The 25,171-nt window shown below is 44.4% G+C and overlaps 2 protein-coding genes, 1 long non-coding RNA gene and 1 pseudogene across 3 annotated transcripts; 1 reads left to right on the top strand and 3 right to left on the bottom strand.

The window, feature by feature from the left end:
• Positions 1 to 9,673, bottom strand: part of LOC124018251 — a 150,955-nt pseudogene extending 141,282 nt beyond the window's left edge.
• A 781-nt stretch (positions 9,674 to 10,454) lies between these two features.
• Positions 10,455 to 18,337, bottom strand: LOC124018256 (ketosamine-3-kinase-like). The gene is made up of 6 exons (XM_046333522.1): positions 17,916 to 18,337; positions 15,887 to 16,038; positions 15,296 to 15,390; positions 14,076 to 14,149; positions 13,660 to 13,782; positions 10,455 to 11,247 (listed from the first exon to the last, which is right to left on the bottom strand). Exons 1-6 carry the CDS (start codon positions 18,054 to 18,056, stop codon positions 10,906 to 10,908), a joined length of 927 nt encoding a protein of 308 aa, XP_046189478.1. The 5' UTR covers positions 18,057 to 18,337; the 3' UTR covers positions 10,455 to 10,905.
• LOC124018259 lies at positions 11,824 to 13,213 on the bottom strand. The gene is made up of 3 exons (XR_006835598.1): positions 12,272 to 13,213; positions 11,920 to 12,223; positions 11,824 to 11,871 (listed from the first exon to the last, which is right to left on the bottom strand). It is a non-coding gene; the product is annotated as an uncharacterized LOC124018259 (long non-coding RNA).
• On the top strand, positions 18,170 to 24,748 carry LOC124018257 (ADP-ribosylation factor-like protein 16). The gene is made up of 5 exons (XM_046333523.1): positions 18,170 to 18,487; positions 18,826 to 18,884; positions 18,974 to 19,090; positions 21,586 to 21,701; positions 24,397 to 24,748. The coding sequence occupies exons 1-5, from the start codon at positions 18,427 to 18,429 to the stop codon at positions 24,560 to 24,562; spliced, it is 519 nt and encodes a 172-aa protein (XP_046189479.1). The 5' UTR covers positions 18,170 to 18,426; the 3' UTR covers positions 24,563 to 24,748.
• The last annotated feature ends 423 nt before the right edge of the window (positions 24,749 to 25,171 follow it).

Genomic DNA, 25,171 nt, shown 5'->3' with positions numbered 1-25,171 from the left:
CAAAATATATCTATATACTACTACACTGGTAAAGTAATGACTACCAGCAATATCTATATACTACTACTACACTGGTAGACAGTGAGGACTGGCAGTATATGGGCAGCACTACTACTACTCTACTACTACACTGGTAAAGTAATGACTACCAGCAGTATATCTATATACTACTACTACACTGGTAAAGTAATGACTACCAGCAGTATATCTATATACTACTACTACACTGGTAAAGTAATGACTACCAGCAGTATATCTATATACTACTACTACTACTACTACACTGGTAAAGTAATGACTACCAGCAGTATATCTATATACTACTACTACTACTACTACTACTACTACACTGGTAAAGTAATGACTACCAGCAGTATATCTATATACTACTACTACTACACTGGTAAAGTAATGACTACCAGCAGTATATCTATATACTACTACTACTACACTGGTAAAGTAATGACTACCAGCAGTATATCTATATACTACTACTACTACACTGGTAAAGTAATGACTACCAGCAGTATATCTATATACTACTACTACACTGGTAAAGTAATGACTACCAGCAGTATATCTATATACTACTACTACACTGGTAAAGTAATGACTACCAGCAGTATATCTATATACTACTACTACACTGGTAAAGTAATGACTACCAGCAGTACATCTATATACTACTACTACACTGGTAAAGTAATGACTACCAGCAGTATATCTATACACTACTACACTGATCCCAGATCTGTTTGGGCTGTATAGCCAACCCCTGGAGATCTGGGATACCAGTTCCTAAAACAGGTCTGTGACCAGGCTAGCTAATTACCACCAGAGGTGTGTCTTCACATTCCCTCCCTCAGTCGTAAAACACTGACAACAGGTGCAGCACTAAAACACCTGCCAACCTGCCAAACCCACAGAGGCTCTGATCTCCCACAAACATGGCAGCCGTACATGTAGGCTCTTGTAAACTAGGCCTGGTCACTGCAACACACACACACACACACACACACACACACACACACACACACACACACACACACGAGGACAGACAAACTGTGTGTGACATACCAGAGACTGCAGGGACCCCGTCCAGGATTACAGTACCTCCCATGGTCTGGTCACTGGCCTGAGAGATGGTGGTCAGACTCCAGTCCAGGAAGTCTCCTAGTCGCTTCAGCTTCACATCAGGACGTGTTACAAACCTGCAGAGACAGACAGTTAGATGACAACAGGCTAGGACCCCTCAGTAAACTGTAAACACAGACAGTTAGATGACAACAGGCTAGGACCACTCAGTAAACTGTAAACACAGTTAGATGACAACAGGCTAGGACCCCTCAGTAAACTGTAAACACAGACAGTTAGATGACAACAGGCTAGGACCCCTCAGTAAACTGTAAACACAGACAGTTAGATGACAACAGGCTAGGACCCCTCAGTAAACTGTAAACACAGACAGTTAGATGACAACAGGCTAGGACCCCTCAGTAAACTGTAAACACAGACAGTTAGAACAACAGGCTAGACAGTTGTAAACACAGATTAGATGACAACAGGCTAACCCCTCAGTAAACTGTAAACACAGGTTAGATGACAACAGGCTAGGACCCCTCAGTAAACTGTAAACACAGACAGTTAGATGACAACAGGCTAGGACCACTCAGTAAACTGTAAACACAGACAGTTAGATGACAACAGGCTAGGACCACTCAGTAAACTGTAAACACAGACAGTTAGATGACAACAGGCTAGGACCCCCCAGTAAACTGTAAACACAGTTAGATGACAACAGGCTAGGACCCCTCAGTAAACTGTAAACACAGACAGTTAGATGACAACAGGCTAGGACCCCTCAGTAAACTGTAAACACAGACAGTTAGATGACAACAGGCTAGGACCCCTCAGTAAACTGTAAACACAGACAGTTAGATGACAACAGGCTAGGACCCCTCAGTAAACTGTAAACACAGACAGTTAGATGACAACAGGCTAGGACCACTCAGTAAACTGTAAACACAGACAGTTAGATGACAGGCTAACCACTGTAAACTGTAAACACAGACAGTTAGATGACAACAGGCTAGGACCCCCAGTAAACTGTAAACACAGTTAATGACAACAGGCTAGGACCCCTCAGTAAACTGTAAACACAGACAGTTAGATGACAACAGGCTAGGACCCCTCAGTAAACTGTAAACACAGACAGTTAGATGACAACAGGCTAACCCCTCAGTAAACTGTAAACACAGACAGTTAGATGACAACAGGCTAAGACCCCTCAGTAAGCTGTAAACACAGACAGATAGATGACAACACACTAGGACCACTCAGTAATAACCTATTCATCTTTTAGTACAAGAACGCCTTACAGTCATGTGTGCAAAACATGAAACGTCCCGGGGATCACAACTACCCTGGCGTTGCCCATTCTAAAAAAAAAGGAAGTTGAATACTTACTTTGATACCAACACAGATGCAGCATCCCTGGACTTATCAGTGACCATCAGGTAAGACTGGAAACAACAACAGACCAGGGGCCTTAGTTAAACAATAATTTACATCATACAGGGATGGACATAACAACAGACCAGGGGTTGGACACACTCAATACATCATACAGGGTCTGGACATAACAGACCAGGGGTTAGTTACACACTCAATACATCATACAGGGTCTGGACATAACAACAGACCAGGGGTTAGTTACACACTCAATACATCATACAGGGACTGGACATAACAACAGACCAGGGGTTAGTTACACACTCAATACATCATACAGGGTCTGGACATAACAGACCAGGGGTTAGTTAAACACTCAATACATCATACAGGGTCTGACCAGTTACACACTCAATACATCATACAGGGACTGGAAAACAACAGACCAGGGGTTAGTTACACACTCAATACATCATACAGGGACTGGAAAACAACAGACCAGGGGTTAGTTACACACTCAATACATCATACAGGGACTGGACATAACAGACCAGGGGTTAGTTACACACTCAATACATCATACAGGGACTGGACATAACAACAGACCAGGGGTTAGTTACACACTCAATACATCATACAGGGACTGGACATAACAACAGACCAGGGGTTAGTTACACACTCAATACATCATACAGGGACTGGACATAACAGACCAGGGGTTAGTTACACACTCAATACATCATACAGGGACTGGAAACAACAGACCAGGGGTTAGTTACACACTCAATACATCATACAGGGTCTGGACATAACAGACCAGGGTTAGTTACACACTCAATACATCATACAGGGTCTGGACATAACAGACCAGGGGATAGTTACACACTCAATACATCATACAGGGTCTGGACATAACAGACCAGGGGTTAGTTACACACTCAATACATCATACAGGGACTGGACATAACAGACCAGGGGTTAGTTACACACTCAATACATCATACAGGGACTGGATAACTGACCAGGGGTTACACCTCAGAACACTGGACATAACAACAGACCAGGAGAGTTACACACTCAATACATCATACAGGGACTGGACATAACAACAGACCAGGGGTTAGTTCCACTCAATACATCATCTTGGACTGGACATAACAGACAGGGGTTAGTTACACACTCAATACATCATACAGGGACTGGACAAACAGACCAGGGGTTAGTTCACACTCAATACATCAGACAGGGACTGGACATAACAGACCAGGGGTTAGCACACTCAATACATCCTACAGGGTCTGGACATAACAACAGACCAGGGGTTAGTTACACACTCAATACATCATACAGGGTCTGGACATAACAACAGACCAGGGGTTAGGTCAACTCAATACATCAGACAGGGTCTGGACATAACAACAGACCAGGGGTTAGTCTCCCACTCAACATCAAGGGGGTTACAGAAAGACATCATACAGGGACTGGACATAACAGACCAGGGGTTAGTTACACACTCAATACAGGGACTGGATCTGGAAGGACAGCCACAGAACACTGACCAAGGCAGGAGAGTCTGGAATTAGGTCTTGGCACAAGGATGGCAGATTGGCTCTCTTGTCTGGCTGGGGTTTCAGGTGACCGTCAAGGTCAAAGGGTATCAGACAGGTCATGGACAGCCACAGCAGCAACATGTAGCGGGTCTCCCAGGTCTGACACAAGGGACAGAAAGAGAGGGTTAGGGTTAGAGGTCAAAGGGTATCAGACAGGTCATAGACAGCCACAGCAGCAGCATGTAGAGAGTCTCCCAGGTCTAACACAAGGGGCAGAAAGAGAGGGTTAGGGTTAGAGGTCAAAGGGTATCAGACAGGTCATGGACAGCCACAGCAGCAGCATGTTACGGGTCTCCCAGGTCTGACAGGAAGGGGCAGAAAGGAGGGTTAGGGTTAGAGGTCAAAGGGTATCAGACAGGTCATGGACAGCCACAGCAGCAGCATGTAGCGGGTCTCCCAGGTCTGACAGGAAGGGGCAAGGAGAGAGGGTTAGGGTTAGAGGTCAAAGGGTATCAGACAGGAAGGAGAGAAGGATTTGAATTAAATGTATTGAATTGTGAGGCCTGAACACAGACGGCAACAACACAGCCTACACTGACCAGAGAACACAGGGGCCCCAGGACAACAACCTTCTAACGTCCTGTACAGCCTTGTTCAGGTCAGAGACTGGTGGTGTGGTGCCAGGACAACAACACCATCTCCCTGAACGTTGACATAGGGACAGAGACCTGAACATGGGACAACATACCTCTCCCTCAACGCCAGCCTAGGGAGGAGGTCAGAGACCTGGTGGTGTGGTGCCAGGACAACAACCTCTCCCTCAACGCCTTGGGGGGGTCAGAGACCTGGTGGTGTGGTGCCAGGACAACAACCTCTCCCTCAACGTTGGTGGCAGCCTATAGGGAGGAGGTCAGAGACCTGGTGGTGTGGTGCCAGGACAACAACCTCTCCCTCAACGTTGAGGCAGCCTATAGGGAGGTCAGAGACCTGGTGGTGTGGTGCCAGGACAACAACCTCTCCCTCAACGTTGAGGCAGCCTATAGGGAGGAGGTCAGAGACCTGGTGGTGTGGTGCCAGGACAACAACCTCTCCCTCAACGTTGAGGCAGCCTATAGGGAGGAGGTCAGAGACCTGGTGGTGTGGTGCCAGGACAACAACCTCTCCCTCAACGTTGAGGCAGCCTATAGGGAGGTCAGAGACCTGGTGGTGTGGTGCCAGGACAACAACCTCTCCCTCAACGTTGAGGCAGCCTATAGGGAGGTCAGAGACCTGGTGGTGTGGTGCCAGGACAACAACCTCTCCCTCAACGTTGAGGCAGCCTATAGGGAGGAGGTCAGAGACCTGGTGGTGTGGTGCCAGGACAACAACCTCTCCCTCAACGTTGAGGCAGCCTATAGGGAGGTCAGAGACCTGGTGGTGTGGTGCCAGGACAACAACCTCTCCCTCAACGTTGAGGCAGCCTATAGGGAGAGGTCAGAGACCTGGTGGTGTGGTGCCAGGACAACAACCTCTCCCTCAACGTTGAGGCAGCCTATAGGGAGGTCAGAGACCTGGTGGTGTGGTGCCAGGACAACAACCTCTCCCTCAACGTTGAGGCAGCCTATAGGGAGGTCAGAGACCTGGTGGTGTGGTGCCAGGACAACAACCTCTCCCTCAACGTTGAGGCAGCCTATAGGGAGGTCAGAGACCTGGTGGTGTGGTGCCAGGACAACAACCTCTCCCTCAACGTTGAGGCAGCCTATAGGGAGGAGGTCAGAGACCTGGTGGTGTGGTGCCAGGACAACAACCTCTCCCTCAACGTTGAGGCAGCCTATAGGGAGGAGGTCAGAGACCTGGTGGTGTGGTGCCAGGACAACAACCTCTCCCTCAACGTCAGAAAGACAAAGGAGCTGATTGTGGACTACAGGAAATGGAGGGCTGAGCCACGCCCCCATTTACATGGACCTGGCTGTACTGGGCGGGTCAAGAGCTCCAAGTCCCTCATGTGTCCACATCACTAAGGATCTATCATAGTTCACACACCCCCAACACAGTCGTGAAGAGGACAACAACGCTCTCCCCCTCACTTGAATCCTATAGGGAGGAGGTCAGGCCTAATGTGAACGTGCCAGTTGAATCCCTATCCCTAATCTAGAAAGAAACAGTTGAATCCCTGATTGGGAATCTAGAACAGGAAAGTTGAATCCCTGAGGCCAATCCCCCAACGTAAACAGTTGAATCCCTATAGGCCTAATCTAGAACGTAAACAGTTGAATCCCTATAGGCCTAATCTAGAATCTAAACAGTTCAATCCCACACCCCAAACAGTCGTGAACAGTCAAACCCTAAGGCCTAATCCCCCTCAACAGTCTAATCTAGAATCCCTATAGGCCTAATCTAGAACGTAAACAGTTGAATCCCCTATAGGCCTAATCTAGAACGTAAACAGTTGAATCCCTATAGGCCTAATCTAGAACGTAAACAGTTGAATCCCTATAGGCCTAATCTAGAACGTAAACAGTTGAATCCCTATAGGCCTAATCTAGAACGTAAACAGTTGAATCCCTATAGGCCTAATCTAGAACGTAAACAGTCGAACCCCTATAGGCCTAATCTAGAACGTAAACAGTTGAATCCCCTATAGGCCTAATCTAGAACGTAAACAGTTGAATCCCTATAGGCCTAATCTAGAACGTAAACAGTTGAATCCCTATAGGCCTAATCTAGAACGTAAACAGTTGAATCCCTATAGGCCTAATCTAGAACGTAAACAGTTGAATCCCCTATAGGCCTAATCTAGAAAGTAAACAGTTGAATCCCTATAGGCCTAATCTAGAACGTAAACAGTTGAATCCCTATAGGCCTAATCTAGAACGTAAACAGTTGAATCCCTATAGGCCTAATCTAGAACGTAAACAGTTGAACCCCTATAGGCCTAATCTAGAACGTAAACAGTTGAATCCCTATAGGCCTAATCTAGAACGTAAACAGTTGAATCCCTATAGGCCTAATCTAGAACGTAAACAGTTGAATCCCTATAGGCCTAATCTAGAAAGCAACAAGAGGGTAAAAGCAATGCATACTCTACTTATGAATGTGTAATGTAATGTTTATCAATGTATAGTTTATGAAGGTAGCCTTCAAGTAAAGGGTTATCCTTCCATTGAGGTCTTGTAACAGAAATCAGGGGGTCTAACATTAGCTACTGGGCTAGGAGGTGGTAGGCCCACCTTCTATTGACGACTCGTAACTAAGAAATTCTGGCTCACCTCTGGGTCTCTGGGGTCCTGACGACACAGGAGGTCCAGGACTGGCTGGACGTCAGCCACCTCATGGGGGAAGAGCTGCATGAAGATCTTATACCCTCTCACCTGGCCGAGACAAAAACACCTGAGTTACAGGAGTCTGCCTTGTCCCAACTGCTCAGGCTGAGAAAGCTGAGATACCACCACACTTCTAACTGTAGCCAGAGGCCATAGGGTAAGACACCACAGAATCAACACACACATCAGAACGCTGGGCTTCACAAACTGAAATCTTACTATCTGTGTGATGATGTAGATGAATCCATCTGTCTGTAGTTACCTTGGAGATGTAGATGAATCCATCTGTCTGTAGTTACCTTGGAGATGTAGATGAATCCATCTGTCTGTAGTTACCTTGGAGATGAATCCATCTGTCTGTAGTTACCTTGGAGATGTAGATGAATCCATCTGTTTGTAGTTACCTTGGAGATGTAGATGAATCCATCTGTCTGTAGTTACCTTGGAGATGTAGATGAATCCATCTGTTTGTAGTTACCTTGGAGATGTAGATGAATCCATCTGTCTGTAGTTACCTTGGAGATGTAGATGAATCCATCTGTCTGTAGTTACCTTGGAGATGAATCCATCTGTCTGTAGTTACCTTGGACATGATGTAGATGAAGCCATCTGCCTGTAGTTACCTTGGAGATGAATCCATCTGCCTGTAGTTACCTTGGAGATGAATCCATCTGCCTGTAGTTACCTTGGAGATGATGTAGATGAATCCATCTGCCTGTAGTTACCTTGGAGATGATGTAGATGAAGCCATCTGCCTGTAGTTACCTTGGAGATGAAGCCATCTGCCTGTAGTTACCTTGGAGATGATGTAGATGAATCCATATTTCTGTAGTCACCTTGGAGATGATGTAGATGAATCCATATTTCTGTAGTCACCTTGGACATGATGTAGATGAAGCCATCTGCCTGTAGTTACCTTGGAGATGAATCCATCTGCCTGTAGTTACCTTGGAGATGATGTAGATGAATCCATATTTCTGTAGTCACCTTGGAGATGATGTAGATGAATCCATATTTCTGTAGTCACCTTGGACATGATGTAGATGAAGCCATCTGCCTGTAGTTACCTTGGAGATGAATCCATCTGCCTGTAGTTACCATGGAGATGAATCCATCTGTCTGTAGTTACCTTGGACATGATGTAGATGAAGCCATCTGCCTGTAGTTACCTTGGAGATGAATCCATCTGCCTGTAGTTACCTTGGAGATGAATCCATCTGCCTGTAGTTACCTTGGAGATGTAGATTAATCCATATTTCTGTAGTTACCTTGGAGATGATGTAGAGGAATTTGAAGCCCATGTGTACCAGAAGAGGAGGAGACTGTTCACTCCTGATGAGCTCCAACAGCAGGTTCAACATCCACTCTGTGGTCACAGGAAAGAAACACTGTCATCATCGTGCTACCCTAACAAGCCCATGTTTCACTAAAGCAGAATAGCATGTGATGTGCTGTGTGTGTGTGGTGTTGTTACCCAGATGTGGATCCAGAAGATGGGGCTGCTCCTGATAACGGTCCATTATCACTGTAGAAGAAAAAGAACTGGTCAACATAAAGTTGTTGACTTTTCTTTCACTGCTTATGATTGTGGAATGTCTAAGTTATGAATGTATTAAAACTGATGTCTGTAGATGGTACACGCATTTAGGCCTAAAGCCCACAGACTGTTCCATGCAAGACTGGATCAAGTTGGCCACAACAACAACAGACTAAACACGTAGAGTATGAATCTCACCGAGGAACCTCTCTATGGCTGACTCCAGTGTCACGATGTTCTCGTGAACCACTGGTAGGCTGGAGATCAGGGCTCGAATCTCAGTGCTCTCGGTAAAACCTCCCAAGACACTGGCTTTAGCGATCACCTCGGGCTCCCCGCCGCCGCCTCCATCCTCCCCGGAATCCATGTCGGTCTGGGCCATTATACTTGCCTAGATTACCGGTACATTTCATGCACTTGGGTTATCTGAATGTCTACTGTCCAATGTTTAAACACACGTCTACATAATAGCTAGCAAGTGTAGCTAGCTTGCCTTGAAGTTTTGATAGCTAGATGAGAAAGGTGTGACTTTTAGCATGGGCGTGTCAATGATTTGCGTTATATTCATGCCGATACCAGCCAATGATGCTAGCTAACTAGCTAGTGCTGTTGGTTGGCAAGTTGCAATAGAAATCAAACAGAATTTGAGTGAACACACACAGCTCATACATTTTATTATCGTAGGCATATGAATGGCATACCTGTAGTTGTGAAAATTCTGTCCGGAAAATGTATTATTATAACTTGAGATAATGATGATCACGCAGTGGCCGAGGTCTGTTATCTGTTGTGAAGTTTGCACGTTGCTACACCCTACAGTACGTTATGCGATTGGGGACAAAAAAAAAGCGTTTCGTTAATGAGAGATGCGCCACACCAAAGAGGTTCACGCGTCAGACTTATTCAGAGGTGGAAATATTATCTCACCTCATGTATATTATGAAAATAGAAATAAAAATACACTGAGTCTACAAAACATTAACAACCCCTGCTCTTTCCATGACCAGGTGAATCCAGGTGAAAGCTATGATCCCTTATTGATGTCACCTGTTAAATCCACTTCAATCAGTGTTGATAAAGGGGAGGAGACCTGGTTAAAGAAGAATTTTAAGCCTTTGAGACAACTGAGACATGGATTGTGTATCTTGCCATTCAGAGGGCAAAACGAATTTAAGTGCCTTTGAACGGGGTGTGGTAGTAGGTACCAGGTGCACCGGTTTGTGTCAAGAACTGCAACGCTGCTGGGTTGTCCACTCTCAACAGTTTCCTGTGTGTATCAAGAATGGTCCACCATCCAAAGGACAACCAACTTGACACAACTGTGGGAAGCATTGGAGTCAACATCAGTCAGCATCCCTGTGGAATGCTTTCAACACCTTGTAGAGTCAACATGGGCCAGCATCCCTGTGGAATGCTTTCAACACCTTGTAGAGTCCATGTCCCAACACATTGAGGCTGTTCTGAGGGCAAAAGGGGGGTGCAACTCAATATGAGGAAGGTGTTCTTAATGTTTTGTAAACTCAGTGTATAGTGCCCTTTTTTTAGGTTATTGTCCTTATTGAGATATTCAACACATGGTCACAGTAGAGGAAGTAATGTACTTTATTTATCATTGCATTCTTAGTATTAACACAGCTTTTAACAAAGCTAACTGTTACAACTCAAACAGATCACAACCTTGCTTGCTGTTATGTTTATTTAAGCAAATGGATGTGCAATACTCTATGTTTAGTCTTACACTAGAGCATTAAAATCACTTCTGCTTTCAAATAGCTGTGGAATGTTAGCTCAAACATTTTTATTATTTCTCAAGCATTTCAAGATCAAGAGGAATCTGGAATGGGTTTCGTGGAATCTCTCTTCTAAACCATAGGATCATAGTTGTCTTGTTTCTTTCTTTTCGAAATAACTAATATTATGACCCAAAAATGATTTGTTCCTTTCTGGATGGAAGACTTTGTGAGGTCATTCAAGCTGGTCAGTGTCATTGGTGTGTCTATGTTTTACAGAGCATTGTGGGTAGTGTAGTTGTACATCATGCTACTGGTACATATATGATCAGTGGTCAGTATTTGACCAGATCCTTCATGATCCTCAGCGAGGACCCTCTGTATCCTCCACCAAAGTGATTCCAGTGGTTCAGATAGTGGAACAGTTGATACAGCTGATTCCTCTTCTCAAACCCCGGGGCCTTGGGGATCTTGTTGTGGTACCCAGAGTAGAAGGAGTCGCTGAACCCTCCGAACATCCCGGCGATGCCCAGCTCGTACTCAGCGTGGCCATAGAAGGAGGCAGGGTCGAAAATGACAGGGCCGTCGGGACACTCTGCTACGTTCCCCCCCCACAGGTCCCCGTGAAGCAGGGCAGGGAACACCTCCATGTCGGTAAATAGCTGAGGGATTTTCAGCTAAGGAGAGGAGATATCAGACAGAAGATCAATCACCCATGAAGTCCTCTCAGATCTCAAAAAGGTATAGGAGTAAGGGCTTGGTTTGGAATCGGAGATAGTATAGAACCGTATGGAGCTGGTGCTGTTGTCTGTGTTATTGTTACCTGTAGCTTGTACTATAGTTACCTAGTTATCTTGTTACCTGTAGCTTGTACCATAGTTACCTAGTTATCTTGTTACATGTAGCTTGTACCATAGTTACCTAGTTATCTTGTTACCTGTAGCTTGTACCATAGTTACCTAGTTATCTTGTTACCTGTAGCTTGTACCATAGTTACCTAGTTATCTTGTTACCTGTAGCTTGTACCATAGTTACCTAGTTATCTTGTTACCTGTAGCTTGTACCATAGTTACCTAGTTATCTTGTTACCTGTAGCTTGTACCATAGTTACCTAGTTATCTTGTTACCTGTAGCTTGTACCATAGTTACCTAGTTATCTTGTTACCTGTAGCTTGTACCATAGTTACCTAGTTATCTTGTTACCTGTAGCTGGGACCATAGTTACCTAGTTATCTTGTTACCTGTAGCTTGTACCATAGTTACCTAGTTATCTTGTTACCTGTAGCTTGTACCATAGTTACCTAGTTATCTTGTTACCTGTAGCTTGTACTATAGTTCCCTGTAGTTACCTAGTTATCTTGTTACCTGTAGCTTGTACCATAGTTACCTAGTTATCTTGTTACCTGTAGCTTGTACCATAGTTACCTAGTTATCTTGTTACCTGTAGCTTGTACCATAGTTACCTAGTTATCTTGTTACCTGTAGCTTGTACCATAGTTACCTAGTTATCTTGTTACCTGTAGCTTGTACTATAGTTACCTAGTTATCTTGTTACCTGTAGCTTGTACCATAGTTACCTAGTTATCTTGTTACCTGTAGCTTGTACCATAGTTACCTAGTTATCTTGTTACCTGTAGCTTGTACCATAGTTACCTAGTTATCTTGTTACCTGTAGCTTGTACTATAGTTCCCTGTAGTTACCTAGTTATCTTGTTACCTGTAGCTTGTACCATAGTTACCTAGTTATCTTGTTACCTGTAGCTTGTACCATAGTTACCTAGTTATCTTGTTACCTGTAGCTTGTACCATAGTTACCTAGTTATCTTGTTACCTGTAGCTTGTACCATAGTTACCTAGTTATCTTGTTACCTGTAGCTTGTACTATAGTTACCTAGTTATCTTGTTACCTGTAGCTTGTACCATAGTTACCTAGTTATCTTGTTACCTGTAGCTTGTACCATAGTTACCTAGTTATCTTGTTACCTGTAGCTTGTACCATAGTTACCTAGTTATCTTGTTACCTGTAGCTTGTACTATAGTTACCTAGTTATCTTGTTACCTGTAGCTTGTACCATAGTTACCTAGTTATCTTGTTACCTGTAGCTTGTACCATAGTTACCTAGTTATCTTGTTACCTGTAGCTTGTACCATAGTTACCTAGTTATCTTGTTACCTGTAGCTTGTACCATAGTTACCTAGTTATCTTGTTACCTGTAGCTTGTACCATAGTTACCTAGTTATCTTGTTACCTGTAGCTTGTACCATAGTTACCTAGTTATCTTGTTACCTGTAGCTTGTACCATAGTTACCTAGTTATCTTGTTACCTGTAGCTTGTACCATAGTTACCTAGTTATCTTGTTACATGTAGCTTGTACCATAGTTACCTAGTTATCTTGTTACCTGTAGCTTGTACTATAGTTCCCTAGTTATCTTGTTACCTGTAGCTTGTACTATAGTTACCTAGTTATCTTGTTACCTGTAGCTTGTACCATAGTTACCTAGTTATCTTGTTACCTGTAGCTTGTACCATAGTTACCTAGTTATCTTGTTACCTGTAGCTTGTACTATAGTTCCCTGTAGTTACCTAGTTATATAGTTACCTGTAGCTGGGATCATAGTACCCCGTAGTTACCTATTTATATAGTTACCTGTAGCTGGGACCATAGTTCCCTGTAGTTACCTAGTTTCATAGTTACCTGTAGTTACCTAGTGATATAGTTACCTGTAGCTGGGACCATAGTTCCCTGTAGTTACCTAGTTTCATAGTTACCTGTAGTTACCTAGTTTCATAGTTACCTAGTTACATAGTTACCTGTAGCTGGGACCATAGTTCCCTGTAGTTACATAGTTACCTGTAGCTGGGACCATAGTTCCCTGTAGTTACATAGTTACCTGTAGCTGGGACCATAGTTACCTAGTTACATAGTTACCTGTAGCTGGGACCATAGTTCCCTGTAGTTACATAGTTACCTGTAGCTGGGACCATAGTTCCCTGTAGTTACATAGTTACCTGTAGCTGGGACCATAGTTACCTAGTTACATAGTTACCTGTAGCTGGGACCATAGTTCCCTGTAGTTACATAGTTACCTGTAGCTGGGACCATAGTTCCCTGGCCTCTCTGTCTCCATAAGACTTCTCCACCATGTTGAGTTGGTGCTGTAGTCTGTGCTGAGAGTAGAATGTCACCCAGTCACTCTGCCACTCATTCTCCTGATGAGAGACAACGAGAGGTTAGAAAGTGGAACTCTGATAAAAGTCGTTAAAAATAGGCAGTTGTTCTCACCCCGTTGGTCTTTAAATCCCATGTTGAAGGTACAGAGACATTGATGGTTTAACCAGACTTGGAGCTGTATATAGAGTGTGGAACTATCTTTATTTAGATTTATAGCATACAGTTTAAATCCCACGTTACCACATATTCCAGTCTCGTATTCACTAGTGGGGAAAGGTGGAAATCTAGTTGTGTCTCCCAATATCAGACAATCTGTTGCATAGTAGCTCACCTGAGGGAGGTATCCACAGCAAGTGGGAACCTGGAACCCAAACTGGTCAATGACAGGAACATCAGGTCCTTTTCCTGTTTACATTGAAATGACAGGAACATCAGGTCCTTTTCCTGTTTACATTTAAATGACAGGAACATCAGCTCCTTTTCCTGTTTACATTGAAATGACAGGAACATCAGCTCCTTTTCCTGTTTACATTGAAATGACAGGAACATCAGGTCCTTTTCCTGTTTACATTGAAATGACAGGAACATCAGCTCCTTTTCCTGTTTACATTGAAATGACTGTCACGCCCTGGTCAAAGTATTTTGTGTTTATCGTTATGTATTGGGTCAGGCCAGGGTGTGGCATGGGGTTTTTGTATTGTGGTGTGTTTTGTCTTGGGGTTTTGGTATGTATATATTGGGATTGTAGCTAGTGGTGTAACGTCGTTCGTCTGTTGTATGAAGAGAGTCAGACCGAAATGCAGCGTGTAGGTTACTCATGACTTTAATGAAAATAATCGCGGTGCATGAAAAAAATGTATATGAAAACGTGAAACCTATTACAGCCTATCTGGTGACTACAACACTAAGACAGGAACAAACACCCACAAATTCCAACGCGAAAGTCAGGCTGTCTAAATACGGTTCTCAATCAGAGACAATGACAAGCACCTGACTCTGATTGAGAATCGCCCCAGGCAGCCAAGCCTAACTAGACACACCCCTAATCATACACAATCCCAATTACTACAAACCCCAATACGAAACACAACATATAAACCCATGTCACACCCTGGCTTACCCCTTGTTCTGTGTTAGTTTACACAAAGTATAGGCTGTTTCGGTTTTCGTTACGTTTATTGTTTGTGTTTTTTCGTGTCTACGTTGTTTATTAAACATGGATCGCAATCTACATGCTGCAGTTTGGTCCGACTCTCCTTCACCACATAAAAACCGTAACAATGACAGGAACATCGGGTCCTTTTCCTGTTTACATTTAAATGACAGGAACATCAGGTCCTTTTCCTGTTTACATTGAAATGACAGGAACATCAGCTCCTTTTTCCGTATACATTTAATAGAGTGGTGAGTGAAGGCATGCAGTCGTCTGATGTTGTGTACGTGAGAAAGTTAGACTTCTAAACTGTTTTAAACTGTATGAATTGTTTTACCCCAAAATCAATCAATCAATCAAATGAATGAAGGAATGAATGAATGGACTAGGTGAGTTACCAACTGTCTGCTGTTCCTTGTTCTGTCTGTCCCTGAAGTCTCTGGTTATGTAGGTGCAGGTCAAGAAGAGACGCTCTCCCAGCTGCTTAGAGTGCCTGGGGGAATCAAACGGACAATCATTAACACACTCAATCATCACAATGAAGTCTGACATAACAATAATACTTTACTAATACATACAGAAGAAGAACAACAGGAAGAAGAAGAAGAAGAAGATTAAGAAAGAAGAAGATTTTTATTTATTTTTATAATTTATTTTACCAGGCAAGTCAGTTAAGAACAAATTCCTATTTTCAATGACGGCCTAGGAACAGTTGGTTAACTGCCTGTTCAGGGGGAGAACGACAGATTTGTACCTTGTCAGCTCGGGGATTCGAACTTGCAACCTTTCAGTTACTAGTCCAACGCTCTAACCACTAGGCTACCAGGACAGGAAGATGAAGATAAAGAAAGAAGAAGAAGAACAGGAAGAAGATAAAGAAAGAAGAAGAAGATAAAGGAAGAAGGTGAAGAAGAAGAAGAAGCAGAAGAAGAAGAAGGAAAGAAAGGTCAAAGACGTGTATTAAACAGTGTATGAGGAGATCCTCTTACCTGCTGAGACCCCTCATGTCAACATGTTCCATGACGAACACAGCCCCTCCTGTATCCAGCTCTATCACCTTGACAGGCTTGGGGACCTTCACTGTGTCTGTCATGACGATGGCTTCCAAGCTAGCCAACTCCCCATCAAACATACGCTTTGCCTGGGGGAACATGAAGAGGATAAAGAAAGTGATGATCATCATGACATTGACCAAGGAATTACACCATACCTTTGTGATGAAATGTATTGTACAGACCAAGTGATGACACCAGTGGAGGCTGCTGGAGGCAGGATGGCTCATAATAATGTCTGAAATGGAGTTTAATGACTGGAATGGGATGGTATCAAACGCATGGTGTATACATTTGATGCCATTCCATTAACTCCATTCCGGCCATTATTGTGAAGCCGAAGAACCTTCAGCAGCCTCCACGGGACTAAACTACCATGGAAGAAGAAGCCTCCACGGGACTACACCTACCATGGAAGTAAAGAAAGAAGCCTCCACTGGACTACACCTACCATGGAAGTAGTCTAGCAGCCTCCAGGGACTACAACTACCATGGAAGTAATCTAGCAGCCTCCACGGAAGACTACATCTACCATGGAAGTAGTCTAGCAGCCTCACGGACTACATCTACCATGGAAGTAGTCTAGAAGCCTCCACGGGACTACACTACCATGGAAGTAGTCTAGAAGCCTCCACGGGACTACAGACTACCATGGAAGTAATCTAGCAGCCTCCACGGGACTACAAGAACCATGGAAGTAAAGCAGCCTCCACGGGACTACAAGACCATGGAAGTAGTCTAGCAGCCTCCACGGACTACACCTACCATGGAAGTAGAAGCAGCCTCCAAAGGACTACACCTACCATGGAAGATAATCTAGAAGCCTCCACGGGACTACACCTACCATGGAAGTAGTCTAGCAGCCTCCACGGGACTACAAGAAGACCATGGAAGTAGTCTAGCAGCCTCCACGGGACTACAACTACCATGGAAGTAGTCTAGAGATCCTCCACGGGACTACACCTACCATGGAAGTAGTCTAGCAGCCTCCACGGGACTACACCTACCATGGAAGTAACTAGCAGCCTCCACGGGACTACACCTACCATGGAAGTAGCTCTAGCAGCCTCCACTTGGACTACACCTACCATGGAAGTAGTCATGAGCAGCCTCCACGGGACTACACCTACCATGGAAGTAGTCTAGCAGCCTCCACGGGACTACAACTACCATGGAAGTAGTCTACAGCCTCCACGGACTACACCTACCATGGAAGTAGTCTAGCAGCCTCACGGACTACACCTACCATGGAAGTAGTCTGGAGCCTCCACGGGGCTACAATACCATGGAAGTAGTCTAGCAGCCTCCAATGGGACTACAACTACCATGGAAGTAGTCTATTTGATGCCTCCATTAACTACACCTACCATGGAAGTAGTCTAGCAGCCTCCACGGGACTACAACTACCATGGAAGTAGTCTAGCAGCCTCCACGGGACTACACCTACCATGGAAGTAATCTAGCAGCCTCCACTGGACTACACCTACCATGGAAGTAATCTAGCAGCCTCCACGGGACTACAACTACCATGGTAGTAATCTAGCAGCCTCCACGGTACTACAACTACCATGGTAGTAATCTAGCAGCCTCCACGGGACTACAACTACCATGGGAGTAGTCTAGCAGCCTTCAGAGAAGGCAGTTCATGACTTGTCAGAGGTCAGGATTAGGACTGCCCATCACATAACACCCTCCAGCTCTGTGCACAACAACAGCGCTCTGATGTCGACCATCACATGACTGGATGGCTCTATTGTGAATCCTAATCCTTTGCTCTCAGAGTGCTGACTACTGTCATTCATTTGATAGCGTGTAGCCAAATAGCCTGCAACAAAATATGGTTTGATATTTCTAACAAATGATCCTTATTCGGCGACTATTTTACAGTGCTAATCTATTTTGAGTGACTTCATATGTCAATGTAAAGGCATGCAGTATGGAATTAGTAACGAAGTAAATGAAGAACCTGACTCTTGTGGTTGATCTTGACAAACACTCTCCCGTGGTCAGTGTCAAAGCTCTGTCCCTGGCTGATACAACCTCCTCCAGAATGGCCAGTTGACTTCAGCATGGATGTTCCCAGCTCCTTCTTTAGCTGAGCTTCCATGGCTGTTCTCCAAGATGCTCTCCAAACGCTTGAAGAAGAACCTATTGTTCTTGTTTGACTCCCAAACTTCTTTAGGGTTGACTCCCACTCTTGTAGCTGTTTATGTTTTGACAACTGGGTGGAAGAAGGCGTGGCTTGTTTTCGAAGGAACGGAAGTGATTCAATGTTTTGGTTCCGGGTCCGTCGGTGATGAAATAACTAATGAGAAATTGGATTTGCAAAGATTTGCTTCTTATTTGTGCAAACATAGCAACTAAAGTTGATCATATGAGCGTCGCCATGGTGTCGCAGTAAGCTGGAGAGGCTTGATTGCTAGCTAACTAGTCTCGACAAGTTTGATACGGATCAAGTCTTTGTTGGTTTATACGAAATGTGTTTGCTGCTCGGTGCAACCGGTGTTGGAAAAACTCTTCTCATGAAACGTTTACAGAATATCCTTTCAAATTAACCAGCATTGAGATTAATTTAGCAAGCAAACAAGATAATAAGCTAACGTTTGCTAGCTAGCAATTATGACCATGGATGCGTCTCAATAATCAGTTGCTTCCTTTCCTCGTATCCTCTTCTTCCTCTCCTTCATCTAATGACAGTTTTCCAATACACATCCACCTTATTCTTCTTCTCACCTATCCTGTGTTTTAATATCAGTGCAAATGAAGAAGGAGAGGAGACTTGAGAAGAAGCAGCCCATGTCTCACTTCAATATGTATCTTCAGAGTACATTTCCATGCTACAGTGTCTATTTAATCACCCTTAACAGACTATTCACAGCTCATTGTGAGAGATGGCACAACTGATTTAGGGGAACCCCCTGTTACTCTACCTACGGTGAGTCCATTCGGTATTCACCACAGTGATTGTTGTGTCAGTCACCATTTGAGGGTGTTTTAAACAGAAAGGGTCTCCCTCTGTTACAGGTGGGCACCAACCTGACAGACCTGACTCTGAAGAGGAAGAGGGTGACTGTGAGAGAGCTGGGAGGCTGTATGAGTCCTATCTGGCCCAGTTACTATACAGACTGCTCCTCTGTCATCGTGAGTCCAGAACCACATCCATACAGTGTATAAGTCTCCCTGAGTAGTGCAGCTGTCTAAGGCACTACAGTCCCTGGTGCGAATCCAGGATGTATCGCATCCGGCTGTGATTGGGAGTCCCATAAGGAGGCGCACAATTGGCCCAGCATCGTCTGGGTTTGGCCGGGGTAGGCCGTCATTGTAAATAAGAATTTGTTCTTAACTGACTTGCCTAGTTAAATAAATGTAAAATAAAAAATTGGAGTTAATATATCTACTCTGAAGAAGAAGAGGGTGACTGTGAGTGAGCTGTGGTGGGTCAATACATCTCTCTTATTGTCCATAGACATTTTATGAATTAAACCTTTACACATTCCGGTTTGACCAATTGAGATCAATTGTCTTTAGCAAGAGAGCCCTAGTCCAAGATGGCAGCAGCATGAGAACCACGTCATCACATCTGTACAGGAAGACGTTCCTCTCAATTTGGAAATAATTCCTTGTAAATATTTAGAATAACCTCAATAATACTTTGTACACATATTCCATCGATGGTTTAAGTTTAATGCAAAAATAGTCCATATTTCTATATGATTAATAAGCAAAGCTCCTCTGATCAGAAATAGGGATCAACCAGGGATATGAACAGGCTAATATCACTGCAGTACACAGTAGACCATCAGCCCACTAAACTGGGAGATCTAAATATCACTGCAGTACACAGTAGACCATCAGCCCACTAAACTGGGGGTATGAACAGGCTAATATCACTGCAGTACACGGTAGACCATCAGCCCACTAAACTGGGAGATCAACCAGGGGTATGAACAGGCTAATATCACTGCAGTTTATTTATTTTTTATTTATTTTACCTTTATTTAACCAGGCAAGTCAGTTAAGAACATATTCTTATTTTCAATGACTAAACTGGGAACAGGCCTGTTCAATAGATCCTTGTCACTAATATCACTGGTACACAGTGACCATCAGCCCACTAAACTGGGAGATCAACCAGGGATAATATCCTTCCGGTTACTGGGAGATCAACAACACTATCACTGCAGTACACAGTAACCACTAAACTGGGAGCTAATATCACTGCAGTACCACGGTAGACCATCAGCCCACTAAACTGGGAGATCAACCAGGGATATGAACAGGCTAATATCACTGCAGTACAGGACCATCAGCCCACTAAACTGGGAGATCAACCAGGGATACTGCAGTACACAGTAGACCATCAGCCCACTAAACTGGGAGATCAACCAGGGGTACGAACAGGCTAATATCACTGCAGTACACAGCCATCAGCCCACTAAACTGGAAGATCAACCAGGGGTATGAACAGGCTAATATCACTGCAGATCAAGTACCAGGGGAGATCAACCAGGGGTATGAACAGGCTAATATCACTGCAGTACACAGTAGACCATCAGCCCACTAAACTGGGAGATCAACCAGGGATATGAACAGGCTAATATCACTGCAGTACACAGTAGACCATCAGCCCACTAAACTGGGAGATCAACCAGGGGTATGAACAGGCTAATATCACTGCAGTACACGGTAGACCATCAGCCCACTAAACTGGGAGATCAACCAGGGATATGAACAGGCTAATATCACTGCAGTACACGGTAGACCATCAGCCCACTAAACTGGGAGATCAACCAGGGATATGAACAGGCTAATATCACTGCAGTACACGGTAGACCATCAGCCCACTAAACTGGGAGATCAACCAGGGGTATGAACAGGCTAATATCACTGCAGTACACAGTAGACCATCAGCCCACTAAACTGGGAGATCAACCAGGGGTATGAACAGGCTAATATCACTGCAGTACACGGTAGACCATCAGACCACTAAACTGGGAGATCAACCACTAATATCACTGCAGTACACGGGAGAAACTGGGAGATCAACCAGGGATATGAACAGGCTAATATCACTGCAGTACACGGTAGACCATCAGCCCACTAAACTGGGAGATCAACCAGGGGTATGGCAGTACACAGTAGACCATCAGCCCACTAAACTGGGAGATCAACCAGGGGTCAACCAGGGGTAGACCATCAGAAAACAGATCAACCAGCTAATATCACTGCAGTACACAGTAGACCATCAGCCCAATAAACTGGGAGATCAACCAGGGATATGAACAGGCTAATATCACTGCAGTACACAGTAGACCATCAGCCCAATAAACTGGGAGATCAACCAGGGGTATGAACAGGCTAATATCACTGCAGTACACAGTAGACCATCAGCCCACTAAACTGGGAGATCAACCAGGGGTATGAACAGGCTAATATCACTGCAGTACACGGTAGACCATCAGCCCACTAAACTGGGAGATCAACCAGGGATATGAACAGGCTAATATCACTGCAGTACACGGTAGACCATCAGCCCACTAAACTAAACTGGGAGATCATCTGTGCATTCTGCATAATTTCATGCTTGTCGACTGCAGGCATTTAAAATCAAATCATTGTGTTTGTTCTCTATATAGTTCATGGTGGACTCTGCTAACACCACCCAGACCTCGTCGTCCTGTATCCAGCTCCTGTCTGTCCTCTCTGCTGAACCTCTCCACACAGCCTCTGTCCTGGTTATCTTCAACAAGAGGTCCTGTCTGTAGTAACACACTACACTGCACATTCTCTGGCCAAGATCACAGTGGATTTTTGAGACAAAACATTCAGATAGAAGCGTAATGAATAGATGTGACACGATCCCTTATTCTCTACATGACAGACAATCAGGTTCTGTTCAGCAAAATACAGTTCTATCTGAATGTTTTTGCAACATTGCACCTTACTGGACAGACTCCTGGCTACGAACCAGACGTACAGTCAGGTGCATAAATATTTGGACATTGAACAAGTTATCATTTTGGCTCTGTACGCCACCACATTGGATTTGGAAGGAAACTATATGAGCTGAATGTGCAGACTTTCATCTTTAATTTGTTGCCAGGTCGCAATTGTAAGTGAGAACTTGTTCTCAACTTGCCTACCTGGTTAAATAAAGGTGAAAAAAAAATCAAACATTTGAGGGTATTTAACTCCAAATCAGGTGAACGGTGTAGGAATTATATCACTTTTTATTTATTTTATTTTTTATACCTTTATTTAACCAGGCAAGTCAGTTAAGAACACATTCTTATTTTCAATGACGGCCTGGGAACAGTGGGTTAACTGCCTGTTCAGGGGCAGAACAACAGATTTGTACCTTGTCAGCTCGGGGGTTTGAACTCGCAACCTTCTGGTTACTAGTCCAACGCTCTAACCACTAGGCTACGCTGCCGCCCCCACTTTTAGGGGCTCAAAAGTAATTGGACAAACATAACAATCCTGTTCAGGGGCAGAACAACAGATTTGTACCTTGTCAGCTCGGGGGTTTGAACTCGCAACCTTCTGGTTACTAGTCCAACGCTCTAACCACTAGGCTACGCTGCCGCCCCCACTTTTAGGGGCTCAAAAGTAATTGGACAAACATAACAATCAATTAAATTGTGAGTTTTAATACTTGGTGGCACCTCCTTTGCATTTGGCTGAATCTGGGCAGATAATAACATTAGTCCTAAACCATTCAGAATGAATCCTGCTGCTTGTCATCAGTCACATCATCAATAAATACAAGGGAACCGGTTCCATTAGCAGCCATACATGTCCACACCATAACACCACCTCCACCATGCTTCACAGATGAGGTGATATTCTTCGGATCATGAGCAGTTCCTTCCCTTCTCCATAACACCACCTCTACCATGCTTCACAGATCATGAGCAGTTCCTTCCCTTCTCCATAACACCACCTCCACCATGCTTCACAGATGAGGTGGTATGCTTCAGATCATGAGCAGTTCCTTCCCTTCTCCATAACACCACCTCTACCATGCTTCACAGATGAGTTAGTATGCTTCAGATCATGAGCAGTTCCTTCCCTTCTCCATAACACCACCTCCACCATGCTTCACAGATGAGGTGGTATGCTTCAGATCATGAGCAGTTCCCCTTCCACCACCTCCACCATCTCCATAACTTCAGATCATGAGCACCTCCCTTCTCCACACATGCTTCTTCACAGATGAGGTGGTATGCTTCAGATCATGAGCAGTTCCCCTTCCCTAACACCACCTCTCTTCATGAACACATGAGCAGTTCCCCTTCTCCATCCACCATGCTTCACAGATGAGGTGGTATGCTTCATCATGCAGTTCCTTCCCTTCTCCAGATCATGAGCAGTTCCTTCCCTTCTCCATAACACCACCTCCACCATGCTTCACAGATGAGGTGGTATGCATCATTCTTCTCCATATTCTACTCATCATTCTGGTACAAGTTGATCTTTGTCTCATCTGTCTGATGGACATTGTTCCAGAACTGTCCATGCTTTTTTTAGATGTTGTTTGGCCAACTCTAATCTGGTCTTCCTGTTTTTGAGGTTTACCAATGGTTTACATCTTGTGATAAACCGTCTATATTTACTAAGGTGAAGTCTTCTCTTGAATGTTGACTCTGACACAGATACACCTGCCTCCTGGAGGGTGTTCTTCATCTGGTCAACTGTTGTGAAGGGGTTTTCTTCTCCAGGGAAGGAATCTTTCTGTCGTCCACCACAGTTGTTTTGTGTGGTCTTCTGGGCCTTCTGGTGTTCCGGAGCTCACCAGTGTGTTCTTTCTCTTTAAGAATGTACCAAATAGTTGCTTTGTTCACACCTAATGTTCTAATCTCTCTGATGGGATTGTTTATAGATTATTCAGCCTTGCTTCACTGGCAGTGACAGCTCTCTGAACTTCATATTGAGGGTTAACAGCAACAGATTGCAAATGCCACACTTGAAATCAACTCTCGACCTTTTTATCTGCTTCCTGGTAAATAAACGAATGAGGGAATAACACACACCTGTCCATGGAACAGCTGAGCAGCCAACTGCCCAACTACTTTTTGGTAAAGACCCTCAAATTAAAGCATATTCATCATCTAATTTCAACTCCAAAATGCTGCGCTAGACAGCTACAATAATAATAACTTGGTCAATGTCCAAATATTTATGGACCTGACTGTATCCAATTCCTCCCAATATACTCCCACATTAAATGCTGCTCCCCCCCCCCCACCTCGTTGCATGACTATCAACAAACTGTTTCTCTCCCTCCCTGATTGCCTGATTGTCATCCCACTCTTCTCCTCGGGATCTCCATTGTACCATGAGTCTAGTAGAGATACACTTTATTTGCCTCCTTTACATAAATTAAACAGTGCCTCTCCCTCGCTTTGCAAATGTCTTAACCCTTTCTCCTCCCACCCTTCCTCCAGGGACCTCCCTTGTACCATGAGTCTCGTAGAGATGATGTCACTGTTCAGGATGGATGACATCATCGCCTCTGCCACCCAGCCAATCACGACCCTGGAACTGAGCGCTCGTTCCGGACAGGGACTCCAGGAGGTGTTGGGCTGGCTGGACTCCACCCTAACTGACTGACAGAGTGATGTCATAGAAGCATCTTCCTTCCAAGAAGCAGTTCCTCATTGCTGGTGCTTTCAAGACAACTGGGGACTCTGGGAAAAATACGAGGTCAAATCATGACGCCAGTGATTTTCAGGTCAGAAAGTCGGTGCTGTAGGAGGCCCGAGTTCCCGAGTTGGAACTTCAAGTTGGATGACCGTTGAAAAATAACAGTTATCTTGAACGCACTGAAGTCCGAGATTTCTGAGTTCCCAGTTGCTTTGAACACGCTGAAGTCCGAGATTTCTGAGTTCCCAGTTGCTTTGAACACACTGAAGTCCGAGATTTCTGAGTTCCCAGTTGCTTTGAACACACTGAAGTCCGAGATTTCTGAGTTCCCAGTTGCTTTGAACGCACTGATGTCCGAGATTTCTGAGTTCCCATTTGCTTTGAACACACTGAAGTCCGAGATTTCTGAGTTCCCAGTTGCTTTGAACACACTGAAGTCCGAGATTTCTGAGTTCCCAGTTGCTTTGAACGCACTGAAGTCCGAGATTTCTGAGTTCCCAGTTGCTTTGAACGCGCTGAAGTCCGAGATTTCTGAGTTCCCAGTTGCTTTGAACACACTGAAGTCCGAGATTTCTG

Source organism: Oncorhynchus gorbuscha, unplaced genomic scaffold (assembly GCF_021184085.1).
Source record: "Oncorhynchus gorbuscha isolate QuinsamMale2020 ecotype Even-year unplaced genomic scaffold, OgorEven_v1.0 Un_scaffold_454, whole genome shotgun sequence".
NCBI classification, from domain to species: Eukaryota; Metazoa; Chordata; class Actinopteri; order Salmoniformes; family Salmonidae; genus Oncorhynchus; species Oncorhynchus gorbuscha.
This window is presented reverse-complemented; position numbering and strand designations above follow the sequence as displayed.

Coding starts and splice junctions, on each gene's coding strand:
- LOC124018256 (XM_046333522.1), bottom strand. CDS start 18,056: ATGGAAGCTCAGCTAAAGAAGGAGCTGGGAACATCCATGCTGAAGTCA. Junction 15,391..15,886: donor GACATGAGGGGTCTCAGCAG/GTAAGAGGATCT, acceptor TGATTCCCCCAG/GCACTCTAAGCAGCTGGGAG. Junction 13,783..14,075: donor GCTGTGGATACCTCCCTCAG/GTGAGCTACTAT, acceptor GTCTCTCATCAG/GAGAATGAGTGGCAGAGTGA.
- LOC124018257 (XM_046333523.1), top strand. CDS start 18,427: ATGTGTTTGCTGCTCGGTGCAACCGGTGTTGGAAAAACTCTTCTCATG. Junction 18,885..18,973: donor CCCCTGTTACTCTACCTACG/GTGAGTCCATTC, acceptor CCTCTGTTACAG/GTGGGCACCAACCTGACAGA. Junction 21,702..24,396: donor CTGGTTATCTTCAACAAGAG/GTCCTGTCTGTA, acceptor CCCTTCCTCCAG/GGACCTCCCTTGTACCATGA.